At 52.6% G+C, this 16,120-nt stretch overlaps 1 protein-coding gene across 1 annotated transcript in view; it reads left to right on the top strand.

Moving 5' to 3' along the window:
• Window positions 1-16,120, top strand: part of LOC132385611 (ATP-citrate synthase-like) — a 174,275-nt gene that overhangs the window by 88,585 nt on the left and 69,570 nt on the right. Inside the window, exons 16-18 of the mRNA XM_059957784.1 lie at window positions 3,102-3,256; window positions 10,305-10,398; window positions 13,415-13,444. Of these exons, the coding sequence (XP_059813767.1) occupies window positions 3,102-3,256; window positions 10,305-10,398; window positions 13,415-13,444 (279 nt within the window). The remainder of the gene's footprint in view (window positions 1-3,101; window positions 3,257-10,304; window positions 10,399-13,414; window positions 13,445-16,120) is intronic.

Here is a 16,120-nt window from a genome sequence, read left to right on the forward strand (position 1 = left end):
GTCTTCAGGCTCCTGTACCTCCTCCCTGATGGCAGAGGGGAAGAAGCTGTTCCTGAATCGCTGAGTGTGTGTCTTCAGGCTCCTGTACCTCCTCCCTGATGGCAGAGGGGAAGAAGCTGTTCCTGAATCGTTGAGTGTGTGTCTTCAGGCTCCTGTACCTCCTCCCTGATGGCAGAGGGGAAGAAGCTGTTCCTGAATCGTTGAGTGTGTGTCTTCAGGCTCCTGTACCCCCTCCCTGATGGCAGAGGGGAAGAGGCTGTTCTTGAATCGCCGAGTGTGTGTCTTCGGGCTCCTGTACCTCTTCCCTGATGGCAGAGGGGAAGAAGCTGTTCCTGAATCACTGAGTGTGTGTCTTCAGGCTCCTGTACCTCCTCCCTGATGGCAGAGGGGAAGAAGCTGTTCCTGAATTGCTGAGTTTGTGTCTTCAGGCTCCTGTACCCCCTCCCTGATGGTAGACCTGAGAAGAGGGTAGTGGGGCACTTTAATGATAGATGCCGCCTCTTCGAGGTGTAGCATTTTGAAGGCGACTTTGTTACTCCGGAGGCTAGCGCCTGTGATGTGCCCACGATATCCGGTCTTATTTTTTTCCACAATGAGAAGAGGGCATGTCCTGGGTGATGGGGCCTTAATGATGGATGCTGCATTTTGGAGGCATCGCTGCGATGCCTCAGAACTTCCTGGTATTCGAGGGCTTTTAAGGAAGGACCAGATGGGCTGGGACTCTTCCTTTGAAGGTGAGATGCTGGGTGCATAAGATCACACGGTGCATCGGTAATATGGGCGATGACAGTCTTCCCCTCGATTAGGAGAGTCTGAGACTTGGGTGCAGCTTTGTGGTGTGAGGGGCAGGTGTTTCCAAACAGAGTGGCGGGTGTGCGGAGTAGTTAGAAAGGGCGGGGTACAGTTACGGTGTTTAAGAGGCATTTGGACAGGAGATCTTAACCAATTTGGTCAGCGTGGGCAGCTTCTAAATCGGGGGGGAATTCGGAAATCGGAGGGGCAAAGCGATTCCGTGCAGGCATTCCCAGCCCGGGGACCGCTGACCCCTCGGTGGTGTGGGAAAGGGCCGGGAACCCCTGCCCTGGAGGTTAATTGGCAGGTCGAGTCAGTCCAGAGGACGAGAGTATAAAATCAAGGATGGAGACCTGAGGCTTTCTAAGACAGCGGTCAGACTGCACCCGGGGTACCGTGAGTGGTTTCGGGCGCCCCAGATTCGAGTAAGGATGTGTTGACATTGGAGAGGGTCCAGAGGAGGTTCCCGAGAACGATCCTGGGAATGAAAGGGTTAATTATGAAGTGCATTTTATGGCTTGCTGGAGGGGGGGGGGGGGTTCTTATTGAATGCTATCGAGTATTGAAAGGCCTAGATAGAGTGGATCTGGAGAGGATGTTTCCTATAGTGGGGGAGTCTAGGACCAGAGGACACAGATAGAGTGGATGTGGTGAGGATGTTTCCTAGAGTGGGGGAGTCTAGGACCAGAGGACACAGATAGAGTGGATGTGGAGAGGATGTTTCCTAGAGTGGGGGAGTCTAGGACCAGAGGACACAGATAGAGTGGATGTGGAGAGGATGTTTCCTAGAGTGGGGGAGTCTAGGACCAGAGGACACAGATAGAGTGGATGTGGAGAGGATGTTTCCTAGAGTGGGGGAGTCTAGGACCAGAGGACACAGATAGAGTGGATGTGGAGAGGATGTTTCCTAGAGTGGGGGCGGAGTCTAGGATCAGAGGACACAGATAGAGTGGATGTGGAGAGGATGTTTCCTGTAGTGGGGGAGTCTAGGACCAGAGGACACAGATAGAGTGGATGTGGAGAGGATGTTTCCTGTAGTGGGGGAGTCTAGGACCAGAGGACACAGATAGAGTGGATGTGGAGAGGATGTTTCCTATAGTGGGGGAGTCTAGGACCAGAGGACACAGATAGAGTGGAGGTGGAGAGGATGTTTCCTGTAGTGGGGGAGTCTAGGACCAGAGGACACAGATAGAGTGGATGTGGAGAGGATGTTTCCTGTAGTGGGGGAGTCTAGGACCAGAGGACACAGATAGAGTGGATGTGGAGAGGATGTTTCCTATAGTGGGGGAGTCTAGGACCAGAGGACACAGATAGAGTGGATGTGGAGAGGATGTTTCCGATAGTGGGGGAGTCTAGGACCAGAGGACACAGATAGAGTGGATGTGGAGAGGATGTTTCCGATAGTGGGGGAGTCTAGGACCAGAGGACACAGATAGAGTGGATGTGGAGAGGATGTTTCCGATAGTGGGGGAGTCTAGGACCAGAGGACACAGATAAGAGTGGATGTGGAGAGGATGTTTCCTATCGTGGGGGAGTCTAGGACCAGAGGACACAGATAGAGTGGATGTGGAGAGGATGTTTCCTAGAGTGGGGGCGGAGTCTAAGATCAGAGGACACAGATAGAGTGGATGTGGAGAGGATGTTTCCTGTAGTGGGGGAGTCTAGGACCAGAGGACACAGATAGAGTGGATGTGGAGAGGATGTTTCCTATAGTGGGGGCGGAGTCTAGGATCAGAGGACACAGATAGAGTGGATGTGGAGAGGATGTTTCCTGTAGTGGGGGAGTCTAGGACCAGAGGGACACAAACAGAGTGGATGTGGAGCGGATGTTTCCTATAGTGGGGAGTCTAGGACCAGAGGGCACAGATAGAGTGGATGTGGAGAGGATGTTTCCTATAGTGGGGGAGTCTAGGACCAGAGGACACAGAGTGGATGTGGAGAGTGTGCCCAGCTTTAGAATAGCAGGTTGTCCTTTAATAGCAGAGATGAGGAGGATTTTCTTTAGCCAGAGTGTGGTGAATCTGTGAAATTCATTGTCACAGACGGCTGTGAAGCCAAAGTCATTGGGTATTTTTGAAGCAGAAGTTGACACGTTTCTGGTTAGTCAGGGCATCAAAGGTTACGGGGAGAAGACAGGAGAAATGGGGTTGAGAGGGTGATGGAATGGCAGAGTAGGCTCCATGGTCCGATTGCGGGCCAACGAGCCTGTTTGTATGCGATATAACTTTGACACTTACGGTTATCGTTGTTTAGTCTTTTTCATGTCACCTTGTTCCACGTTACCCAACCCTTGTGTCGCCTATCCGCAGGAAAGACAACTGGAATTCCGATCTACGTTTTTGGTACAGAGACGCACATGACTGCGATCGTGGGAATGGCCCTGGGCCAGCGAAGCATTCCCGACCAGCCGCCCGTGGCCGCCCACACCGCCAATTTCCTGCTGAACGCCAGTGGTAGTCCTTCGGTAAGTAAGGCCGGCCGGAAACCCACAGGTCGCTGCTTTCGGCGCCTAGCGGGCTTCTTATCGGCCGGTGGTGGTCAATGTACTGCTTGGTTCCTGTATTATTGCAAACACCGGGCAGGGATCGGTGCAGGGTTAATGAGGCTTGTTTCTCTCTGGGTATGAGTCGGAATCAGGTTTATGATCGCCGACAAGTGCCATTAAATTTGTGCAATACCTAAAATAAATTACAGTAGGAAATATATATTTATGATATATATCCATGTACTGTGTGTGTACCATTGACTGGCTGTGTCACTGCCTGGTATGGGAACTGTACAACCCTCAATCTCGGAGCTCTGCAAAGGGTGTTGCGGATAGCCCAGCCTATCTGTGGGTATGAACTTCAGGCTCCTGTACCCCCTCCCTGATGGCAGAGGGGAAGAAGCTGTTCCTGAATCGTTGAGTGTGTGTCTTCAGGCTCCTGTACCTCCTCTCTGATGGCAGAGGGGAAGAAGCCGTTCCTGAATCGTTGAGTGTGTGTCTTCAGGCTCCTGTACCTCCTCCCTGATGGCAGAGGGGAAGAAGCTGTTCCTGAATCGTTGAGTGTGTGTCTTCAGGCTCCTGTACCTCCTCCCTGATGGCAGAGGGGAAGAAGCTGTTCCTGAATCGCTGAGTGTGTGTCTTCAGTCTCCTGTACCTCCTTCCTGTTGGTGGCAATGAGAGGAGGGCTTGACTGGGTGCTGGGGGTCCTTAATGATGGACACCGCCTTCCAGAGGCATCGCCTTTTGAAGATGTCCTGGATGCTGCGGAGACTAGTGCCCATGATGGAGCTGACTGAGTCTGTAACCCTCTGCAGCTCTTTGCAATCAGGGTGCCACTGCCCCCTCCGCACCAGAAGGTGAAGCAGCTAGTCAGAATGCTCGCCAGAGTGGACCTGTTGTAGTCTTCGGTGACATAACAGATCTCCTCAGACTCCTAATGAAATATAGCTGATGTTGTGCCTTCTTTGTAATTGCATCGATATGTTGGGGCAGGATAGATCCTCGAAGATGCTGATCCCCCAGGAACTTGAAACTGCTCACCCTCTCCACTGCCGATCCCTCAATGCGGACTGGTGTGTGTTCCCTCGACTTCCCCTTCCTGAAGTCAGCCCCTTGGTCTGACTGACGCTGAGTGCAAGGTTGTTCCGCCCCACCCCAGCCAAGAGTCCAGCGAGTTTCAGAATTCCTGCCAGCGTACTGCTGTGGAGAGCACTCTCGCCGTCTGGGACACAGGGTCGGGGAAAAGCTGCGGGGGGCTGGAAACTCAGCTTCCCGTCTGCCGTCAGGTTTCTGAACCGGGTGACGAGCCTGTGAACTTCGCCTCGGCCATTTTTTGCCTCTCATTTTACCCCGCCTAATTACCTGCCTGTCCGTCATTGTACTTCAGAGTATATTTTACGCACTGTGCTGTGATGCTGCAGCAGGACAGTAAGATTCACGTCACGTCGCTGTGACGATAAACCTGACCCTGAGCACTCTCCCAAGCGTTACTGAGTCCCGAAGCTGTGTGGATAAAAAGATCCTTTTCTGGTTGGCTGCCAGTGACTGGTGGTGTTCTGCAGGGGACCTCTTCTTTTTATGCTGTATGTAAATGATTTTGATGATGGAACTTTGTTGCCAAGTTTGCAGGTGATATGAAGATCGGTGGACGGGGCAGGTAGTGTTGAGGAAACAGTCAGGCTGCAGAAGGACTTTGACACAGATCAGGAGAATGGGCAAGAAAGTGGCAAATGAAATGCAATGTTGGAAAATGCGTAGTCATGCACTTTGATAGCAGAAATAAATGTGCGGACTAGTTTCTAAATAGGAAGGAAATCCAGCAATTTGAGATGCAGAGGGACTTGGGAGTCCTTATACAGAACAACCTGAAGGTTTACTTGCAGATTGAGTCAGTGGTGAGGAAGGCAAATGCCATGTTAGCATTCATTTCAAGAGGTCTAGAATACAGGAGCAGGGATGTGATGCTGAGGCTTTATAAGGCGCTGGTGAGGCCTCACCTTGAGTATTGTGAACAGTTTTGGGCCCCTCATCTTAGAAGAGATGTGCTGGCATTGGAGAGGGTCCAGAGGAGGTTCACAAGGATGATTCCAGGAATGAAAGGGTTATCGTATGAGGAACATTTGATGGCTCTGGGTCTGTACTCACTGGAATTCAGAAGGATGAGGGGGGATCTCATTGAAACCTGTCAAATGTGTGAAAGGCCTAGGCAGAGTAGATGTGGGAAGGATGTTTCCTATGGTGGGGGAGTCTAGGACAAGAGAGCACAGCCTCAGGATAGAGGGCTGTCCATTCAAAACAGAGATGCAGGGAAATTTCTTAAGTCAGAGGGTGGTGAATTTGCCCAGCTGTGGAGGCTGGGTCACGGGGTGTATTTAAGGCTGTCTAATAGGTTCTGGATGGGACACGGCATCAAAGGTTACGGGGAGAAGGCCGCGGAGTGGGGCTGAGGAGGAGATTGATGGGCCAGATGGCCTCATTCTGCTCCTATGCATTATGAGTGTGAGATGGGAGGAAGCGCATTCTGCCTGGCCCACACCCTCTCTGTGGTGCTGGCTCTCTCAGCCCCGAGCAAAGGTTTGAGATTGCTCAATCTCATTTCCAGCGCACGAGAGTAAAGGGGAACGGAATAAGTGGTACTCCGGATCTGATTCAGCACCAAAAATAACCACAAGAAGATAAAGAACACAATAAACATAAATATGCAAGATCACTTCTATACAGGTGTCGGGGGTCAGTTCAATGTCCAGGCGTGAACGGTTTCACGAGGTTTCCCCCGTGATCCGAAGACGGAGAGCGTTCTTATGAAACCGTTTGTAAGCTGAAATGTCATAAAGCGAAGAAGCAATTACAATTAATTTATATGGGGAAAATTTTTGAGCGTTCTCAGTCTCAAAATATAACCTACCAAATCATACCAAATAACACATAAAACCTAAAATAACACTAACGTGTAGTAAAAGCAGGAATGATATGATAAATATGCAGCCTATGTAAAGTAGAAATATTGTACGTAGGTGTAGTTTCACTTATCAGAACCGGGAAGCCAGTGAGCCGAAATCGATTTGAAGAAAAAAAATCAGCACGTACACGCATGCGCGCACAGCTGCCCGCACAAGGCTTCACAGTCATTGTAGTCTTTCTCAGGGTGAACACACATATTAAGTGGGCGTCTCTTTTTTGTGAAAGCGAAAATCCTCTGGTTAGCGAAAACAGGTACCATTGTAGGTCTTTTTGTAACAGTGAGTTGTCGTAAAGCGAACGTTTGGAAAAATGGGGGCAGTGGAGGCCAATCCTCTGGATGCTTTCAAGAGAGAGTTAGATAGAGCTCTTGTAGATAGCGGGGTCAAGGGAGATGGGGAGAGGGCAGGAACGGGGTACTGATTGTGGATGATCAGCCATGATCACAGTGAATGGCGGTGCCATTGATTGGTTGTATGTCCATAAAGTGACGCTAGGCTGTACGTAAGGTGACTGTGACTGGAGATGGTAAGCTAATGGTGGTTTTGGGGTGTGGAGGTGTTGATCAGCCTTACTGCTTGGGGAAGGTCTTTTTCTTCAATGGGTTCTATTGGGTTTCTTTGTCTCGTGGCTGCCTGCTAGGAGACAAATCTGAAGGGTGTATAATCTGTACGCACTTTGATAACAAGCCTGCTTTAAACCTGAGAGTCTGGTGGTCCCTGGGGTGGATGTAGGTGTCCTTGTCCGTCAGTCACTGAAAGTAAGCATGCAGGTACAGCAGGCCGTGAAGAAAGCTAATGGCATGCTGGCCTTTATAACAAGCGGGGTTGAGTATAGGAGCAAAGAGGTCCAGGGCAGTTGTACAGGGCCCTGGTGAGACCACACCTGGAGTACTGTGTTCAGTTTTGGTCTCCAAATCTGAGGAAGGACATTCTTGCTATTGAGGGAGTGCAGCGTAGGTTCACGAGGTTGATTCCCGGGATGACGGGACTGTCACATGTTGAAAGATTGGAGCGGCTGGGCTTGTGTACACTGGAATGAGAGGGGATCTGCTTGAAACATGTAAGATTATTAAGGGATTGGACACGCTAGAGCAGGGGTCGGCAAAGTTTACCACTGAAAGAGCCAATATGGACCCATTTCCCACAGAAAAGAAAACACTGGGAGCCACAAAACCCGTTTGACATTTAAAATGAAATAACACTGCATACAACGGGTTTTTTTTGCCTTTATGCTATGTATAAACAAACTATAATGTGTTGCATTTATGAAATTGATGAACTCCTGCAGAGAAAACGAAATTACATTTCTGCATGCAACAAAAACATTTTGAACTCCGAAAAAAAGACGTTGGGTTGAAGGTTACTCCATAGTTAGCCTACCTTGGATCGAAGAATTAAAAGAAAGCGCGCACTGGCAGGTGTCAGGCATTGGCAGTTGTGATGTATATTAATAGCGATAAAAAACACGTTGTAGCGGTGTGCTACACGCAGCGCTAAAATAAAGACTGCAGTCAAAGATAACTTTATTCGAACTAAACAGCCTTGCTTTAAAGCCTCCCTCAACCCGCCCCCCGTGGGCGCGGATGCTCCAAAAGACACGTACTCACAAACCCCCGTAGGCTATCTCCCTTAGCCGGAACGGTGGCTAATTGTGAGCCGGTTCGGATGTGCCAGGAAATGGGGTCTCCACAACGTTTTATTTAGATTGTACAAGATCACCATAATCTTCAAATTTCGAATTACATTTCAAAAACTAACAAACCACAGGGAGCCGCAGCACAGAGATGAAAGAGCCGCATGTGGCTCTGGAGCCGCGGGTTGCCGACCCCTGCGCTAGAGGCAGGAAACATGTTCCCGATGTTGGGGGGGTGGGGTAGTCCAGAACCAGAGGCCACAGTTTAAGAGTAAGGGGTCGGCCATTTAGAACGGAGTTGAGGAAAAACTGTTTCACCCAGAGAGTTGTGGATCTGTGGAATGCTCTGCCTCAGAAGGCAGTGGAGGCCAATCCTCTGGATGCATTCAAGAAAGAGTTAGATAGAGCTCTTATAGATAGCGGAGTCAAGGGTTATGGGGAGAGGGCAGGAACGGGGCACTGATTGTAGATGATCAGCCATGATCACAGTGAATGGCGGTGCTGACTAGAAGGGCCGAATGGCCTACTCCTGCACCTACTGTCTATTGATGCTGCGTAGCCTTCTCCCCGATGGGGGTGGGACAACCAGTCCGTGAGCAGAGTGGGTGGGCTCCTTCATGACGTTACTGGCCCCTTTCTGTATCTGTGTCTGTGATTGGGCGGGTAGATTGGTGCCGGTGACGCGTTGGGCAGCTCTGACTCACCGTTGTGGAGAATTCCTGCCCCGCTATGGGGCAGATTGTTAGGGCGCCCCCTACTGGGCACCCGTAGAATGACAGGAGCACCGATTTGCAAAGACCAGCTCTCCTCAGAAATTGGCTGAGATTTCCCGACTGCGTACGATGTGTTCCGGGACTGTGAGAGGTTGCACAAGATGTTTTGCCAGTCAAGGTCTTTGCCCCCCCCCCCCGCCCCCACAGACCGTCTCATCGCTGTCGCTGATGAGACCCGTGTCGTCGGTGAACTTGCCAATGTGATTGCTCGAGCGTCTGGCCGTGCAGTCAGGTGTGAGCAGAGTGTACAGGGATGGGCAGGGCACACGGCCCTGGGGAGGGGCACCCGTGTGATGAGGAGGGAGGGGTGGTTCTGCATCCTGACTACCCATGGTCTGTTCGTCCTAGAAGACGGTGCCAGAACTTACGGGGTTGAAGTGTCCAGGGGGCTGGTGCCAGGGATGCCCTGGGCTGCTTCGACTAACCTGCTCGACAGCAGACTAGCATGGCTTTGTTACAGCGACAGCCAAGGCCCCGTGTCCCGTTCCACCACCGTCCATATAACATATAACAATTACAGCACGGAAGCAGGCCATCTGGGCCCTTCTAGTCCGTCCCGAACGCTTACTCTCACCTAGTCCCACCGACCCGCACTCAGCCCATAACCCTCCATTCCCTTCCTGTCTGTATACCTATCCAATTTTACTTTAAATGACAATACCGAACCTGCCTCTACCACTTCTACTGGAAGCTCATTCCATACAGCTACTACTCTCTGAGTAAAGAAGTTCCCCCTCGCGTTACCCTTAAACTTTTGTCCCCTAACTCTCAACTCATGTCCTCTCATTTGAATCTCCCCTACTCTCAATGGAAAAAGCCTATCCACGTCAACTCTATCTATCCCCCTCATAATTTTAAATACCTCTTTCAAGTCCCCCCATCAACCTTCTACGCTCCAAAGAATAAAGACCTAACTTGTTCAACCTTTCTCTGTAACTTAGGTGCTGAAACCCAGGTAACATTCTCATAAATCTCCTCTGTACTCTCTCTAATTTGTTGACATCTTTCCTATAATTCGGTGACCAGAACTGTACACAATACTCCAAATTTGGCCTCACCAATGCCTTGTACAATTTTAACATTACATCCCAACTCCTATACTCAATGCTATGATTTGTAAAGGCCAGCATACCAAACGTTTTCTTCACCACTCTGTCCACATGAGATTCCACCTTCAGGGAACTATGCACCATTATTCCCAGATCACTCTGTTCTACTGCATTCCTCAATGCCCTACCATTTACCATGTATGTCCTATTTTGATTAGTCCTACCAAAATGTAGCACCTCACACTTATCAGCATTAAACTCCATCTGCCATCGTTCAGCCCACTCTTCTAACTGGCCTAAATCTCTCTGCAAGCTTTGAAAAACCTGCTTCATTATCCACAACGCCACCTATCTTAGTATCATCTGCATACTTACTAATCCAATTTACCACCCCATTATCAAGATCATTAATGTATATGACAAACAACGTTGGACCCAGTACAGATCCCTGTAACAGGAGTTTGCACATGGCTGCCTGGGTTTAATCCCAGTGCTGCGGGTTTACGCGCTTTCTGAAGATGTACGGTTAGTGGGTCACGTGAATGTAACTGGACGACGTGGGCTCGTATCTTGAAATAACGTGCGCTGACTTCGTTGTTTCTTTTCTTCTAGACTCCGGCTGCTAGCAGAACGGCCTCCTTCTCTGAAGCGAAGTCTGAGGATGCAGGCAGAGCGTCGATGAGTGCCAAGTGTGACGTCCCCTGGGGTAATCCCTTCATGCCTTGTCTTTCCTCTCCTCCTGCCGGCAGTGAGGGTGTCCCTCCCAGAGCAGGTGCCGGGCTCCGAGCTGGCCACACCAAACAGACAAAACAGCTCAGCGGGGCCCCGCGGGAGGGCAGCGGTTAGCGCGACACTATTGCAGCTCAGGGTGTCCGAGTTCAGGGCCCAGCACTGCCCGTACGTTCTCCCCCGTGACTGCGCGTGATTCCTCTGGGTGCTCCGGTTTCCACCCACGGTCCAAAGACGGGTTAGGAGGTTAACTGATAGTCCTGTGGTTGGGTGAGGGTTAAATAGGTGGGTTGCTTATCACTTCCATCGACCTCCCTTCAAGCACCTTGATCCAGGCGTTATCGATTCAGGAGGGTGCTGGAGCTTGTTGAAATAACTCGGTTATTCCTGTTTGCTCTGCTGCCCGCCGTACAGACGAGGTGTTCAATGGGGCTGCCATCCGTCACTCGCTAAGGGCAGTTCTCCGGGGGCGGGGTTCCCACCTCTTTTTTATTATTATTATTATACCAGGGCCCAGTACCGCGGATCGTGTGTGTGTGTGTGTGTGTGTGTGTGTGTGTACTAAATGTTATATAAATATTCTGTTAAATTAGTGCAAAAATAGAAAAAAAAAGTAGTGAGGTAGTGTTCAAGGGTTCAATGTCCGTTCAGAAATTGGATGGCAGAGGGGAAGAAGCTGTTCCTAAATCGTTGAGAGTGTCTTCAGGCTCCTGTACCTCCTCCCTGATGGCAGAGGGGAAGAAGCTGTTCCTGAATCGTCGAGTGTGTGTCTTCAGGCTCCTGTACCCCCTCCCTGATGGCAGAGGGAAGAAGCTGTTCCTGAATCGCTGAGTGTGTGTCTTCAGGCTCCTGTACCTCCTCATTGATGGCAGAGGGGAAGAAGCTGTTCCTGAATCGCTGAGTGTGTGTCTTCAGGCTCCTGTACCTCCTCCCTGATGGCAGAGGGGAAGAAGCTGTTCCTGAATCCAGAGGGGAAGAAGCTGTTCCTGAATCGTTGAGTGTGTGTCTTCAGGCTCCTGTACCTCCTCCCTGATGGCAGAGGGGAAGAAGCTGTTCCTGAATCGCTGAGTGTGTGTCTTCAGGCTCCTGTACCTCCTCCCTGATGGCAGAGGGGAAGAAGCTGTTCCTGAATCGTTGAGTGTGTGTCTTCAGGCTCCTGTACCTCCTCCCTGATGGCAGCACTGAGAAGAGGGCAGGTCCTGGTCCTGGGTGATGGGGGTCAATGCTTTCTTGAGGCATTGTTCCTTGAAGATGTCCTGGATGCTGGGGAGGCCGATGACCGTGATGGAGCAGACTGAGTTTACAGCTCTCTGCAGTTCATTTTGATCCTGCGCAATAGCCCCCCCCTCCCCCCCCCCCACTGCCCTCCTATACCCTCCTATACCAGAGGGTAATGCAGCCAATTAGAGGCAGAGGGAACGAAGAACGTGATTAGATGGGGATGTTCAGGCGTTTGTGCTGGGGTGTGTGTGTCTGTGAGTGAGGGGAAGAAACTGAACTAAAAGTGAGGTGCTCCTAACTCACGAGTTCTCCAAGTACCCGGTAGTTTCGCCCGCGCCTATTGAGAAAGAGACTCTGATCCCGAGTTACAGAAACGCTGAGGCTTTCTCAGGCAGCGGTCACAGTGCTTGCTTACTCAGGGTGACAAAGGTTACGGGGAGGTAAGTGGAGAATGGGGTTGAGAGGGATGATCAATCAGCCGTGACGGAATGGGAGAGCGGGCTCGATGGGCCGACTGGCCGCGTTCTGCTTGTCTGTCTCATCGTATGATTTGGGGTGGGGTGGAGGTGGAGATAAGTCCCTACCAAAGGAGGTGTGAGGCGCTCCTTCCCTCCGCTGGCCTGCAGGTCACCCTTGGGCGAAGTGTAGCACCTGCTTAGCCCCCCGATCGGGGTCACGTTAAACCGTGGGGGCAGGTGGTGGACGGTCGTACGAGCAGCCGGTGCGGATCACAACTCCCGGTGATGTGACCACTGGCGCCAGGCAGACAATCTCTGAACGGTATTGATAATGGCCGGGGTCTTGTGAAGATGCTGAAGAAGGCGATGGTAAACCACTTTTGTAGAAAACATTGCCAGGAACAGTCAAGGTCAAATCCACGATCAACAGGACATGGAACACACTGGTGGCAATAATGTCTTATGGTCTCATCGGATGACGCCATTTGGGTCTCAAACCCACCCTCTACTCATTTTAATTATGGCTGCAGGGTACATTTCTATTTAACTCGCTGTCGACTTTTTAAAAACCCTTCATCAATAAGTTGGATCTCTCTTAGTTCAAAGGTCTACACAGATTCCTCTAACTCGGGCAAATTTTCAGTGTTGGTGGGGGGGTGTGGGGGAATGGTTGGAGGCATGAGGGAATCATTGGCTTTTCACTACCGATTATTTTAATGGCGCCCTGAATGTCACAGTTTTCAGGTTAAACTCTTTGTGGGTTTTGGAGATAGGGTTACCCTCTGCCCGTGACATGAAAAGCCGAATCTGTCCGATGCGGGACTTGCTCCCCAGTGGTGAGAACCAGCTCAAAGCGTGTCTGTAAAGAACTCGTGTGTCGCGCCCGTGATCCGCGTGGGTTTCCGCCAGGCGCCACGCTTTCCTCCCACAGCCCAAAGACGTACCGGTTAGCAGGTTAATCGGTCACTGTAAATCGTCCCGCAATTAGGCCCCAGTGTTTGAGTTGCTGGGCGGTGCTGTTTCGCCAAGTAAAGGTACAGGCCTCTCGTAAAAAGTGACGAGTTGAAACTCGGCAGGTTGCGCGGATCTCTCGTTCAAAGCCTGACGGTCGAGATGACCTGCGCCTCCTTCCATTCGCATTCTTCCTCCTGATTTCAGCCAAGCCCGTCCATGGGGGAGAAATGGGTGTCGGTACGGGCATTTTGCCAGCAGGGAGAGGTGGCAGTGTTTGGGAAGGGTGTGTCAAGTAGCAATCGTACCGTGTCCAACTGTGTGTGTGATGCATCTCTTTTGTTGGTAATCTTTCTTTGACAGAAGGAAAGGGAAGGCAAGAAGAGAAAAGAGGTAGGAGGGTGCTGGGCGGATAAGTCTTTTAGCGCTCGTACTGTTTTGCTTTCTGGCAGAGAGTGTTGCCGTTTCTGCTTCATTCGACCTCGTTTAGATATTTCTTAAATTAACCCACGGGTAGATCCAATTTGTCTGAGGGAACTGGAGACCAAGGGCTTGAGCCTGTCGACACCTTTGTCTTTTGGTCTGTCTGGCAAAGCAGCGAATCTGCAAGTGCAGCCTGATTTTAAAAAAATCTCTTATAACGGCTTGGGGGGGGGTCACCCGTCTTGTAAAGACACACTGCCCCCGGAGGAAGGCGATGGCCAACCTCTTTCCGCAGGGAGAAATTCGGCAAGACGTCATCGCGGGAAGACCGCGTCTGCGCCAGGCGAGGCGGGCGAAGGAACGAACGAACTGTAATGAAGCATTAACTTCACGCTGCTTTGCTGCCAGCGGAGTGGGCACCGGCAGCCTCGGACCCGGTCCTTGCCGCGGTTCAGAGCTGGAGCCGCAGCCGCTGACTGCCTCCCCCGCCTCCCCCCAGCGGACCGGCTCAGGTCCCGCCCGCCTCCTGCGGACTCGTTTCCCCGCTTCCACCGCTGTGAATGCTGCGCGCTTTCCGACAGCCCGGCTGAGAAAAGGAAGTTTCGGTGTCACTGGGGGAAAAATCTGTTGTCGTGGGGTAAAAAGGGAGTATAGACTGAGCTGGTGCAGCCGGGCTCCTTCGTCCGCTCAGAAGTCCGATGGCCTGATTTTTTTTTCTCCCTCTCTCAACACGACGACCTTTCTCAGCACAGTCTCCAGGCACTCCCCTGCTTGGCTGACCTCTGTTGCTCTGTGTGCTGTTGAAGCCGACCTTTTAAGAATGGTTTGACCCCCGTTCTGTGACCCCCCCCCCCCCCCCCCCCCCCCCAAAACTAACCTTTCCTGCCTCTGAACCCTGCTCCTGTGACAGGAGCTGCGGACAGCATGACCAGATGCACGATCGTAAAGAAGTTCCGATGCCGGTCTGATCTCCCCCCCCACCCCCCACCCCCCACTCCGCCCAGGCCAGGCAGCATCCGCAGAGGGGAGTAGCAAGCAAGGGGCAGTGGCCATTTGCCTTACCGATATCTCGACCGCCAAGCCCGGGCTGGCGACAGCAGAGGCTGTCGTGTGCCGAGCGCTGGGTAGCTCCTGAGGGGTGGGTGGAGACGTGGTGTGTCTGGCGGTGTCACTGTGCCCGTCAAACTGCCCAGGGCATCACCGGCCTTCGAGGACGTAGACACAGAAAGGGAGAGTAAAGTCATGAAGGATCCCACCCACCCTGCTCACAGACTGTTGGTCCCACTCCCATCGGGGAGGAGGCTGCGTAACATCCAGACCAGGACCACCAGACTCAAAAACAGTGACTTTCCCCAAACAGTGAGGCTGATCAACACCTCCACCCACTGACCCACCCCTCCACTCCCCCAATCACCCACTTGACCCACCCCTCCACACCCCCAATCACCCACTGACCCACCCCTCTACACCCCCAGTCACCCACTGACCCACCCCTCTACACCCCCAATCACTCACTGACCCACCCGTCCACACCCCCAATCACTCACTGACCTACCCCTCCACACCCCCAGTCACCCACTGACCCACCCCTCCACATCCCAATCACACACTGACCCACCCCTCCACACCCCAAACCACCCACTGACCCACACCTCCACGCACCCAACCACCCACTGACCCACCCCTCCACACCCCCAATCACCCACTGACCCACCCCTCCACACACCCAACCACCCACTGACCCACCCCTCCACACCCACAGCCACCCACTGACCCACCCCTCCACACCCCCAATCACCCACTGACCCACTCCTCCACACCCCCAATCACCAGCTGACCCACCCCTCACACCAATCACCCACTGACCCACCCCTCCACTCCCCCTATCACCCACTGACCCGCCCCTCCACACCCCCAATCACCCACTTACCCACCCCTCCACACCTCCAATCACCCACTGACCCGCCCCTCCACACACCCAATCACCCACTGAACCACCCCTCCACACACACAATCACCCACGGACCCACCCCTCCACACCCCCAATCACTCACTGACCCACCCGTCCACACCCCCAATCACTCACTGACCTACCCCTCCACACCCCCAGTCACCCACTGACCCACCCCTCCACATCCCAATCACACACTGACCCACCCCTCCACACCCCAAACCACCCACTGACCCACACCTCCACGCACCCAACCACCCACTGACCCACCCCTCCACACCCCCAATCACCCACTGACCCACCCCTCCACACACCCAACCACCCACTGACCCACCCCTCCACACCCACAGCCACCCACTGACCCACCCCTCCACACCCCCAATCACCCACTGACCCACTCCTCCACACCCCCAATCACCAGCTGACCCACCCCTCACACCAATCACCCACTGACCCACCCCTCCACTCCCCCTATCACCCACTGACCCGCCCCTCCACACCCCCAATCACCCACTTACCCACCCCTCCACACCTCCAATCACCCACTGACCCGCCCCTCCACACACCCAATCACCCACTGAACCACCCCTCCACACACCCAATCACCCACGGACCCACCCCTCCACACCCCCGACCATCCACTGACCCACCCCTCCACACTCCCCCTATCTGTGTCCTCTGTTCCTAGACTCCCC

Source organism: Hypanus sabinus (genome assembly GCF_030144855.1).
Source record: "Hypanus sabinus isolate sHypSab1 chromosome X1 unlocalized genomic scaffold, sHypSab1.hap1 SUPER_X1_unloc_16, whole genome shotgun sequence".
In the NCBI taxonomy this organism is placed as follows: Eukaryota; Metazoa; Chordata; class Chondrichthyes; order Myliobatiformes; family Dasyatidae; genus Hypanus; species Hypanus sabinus.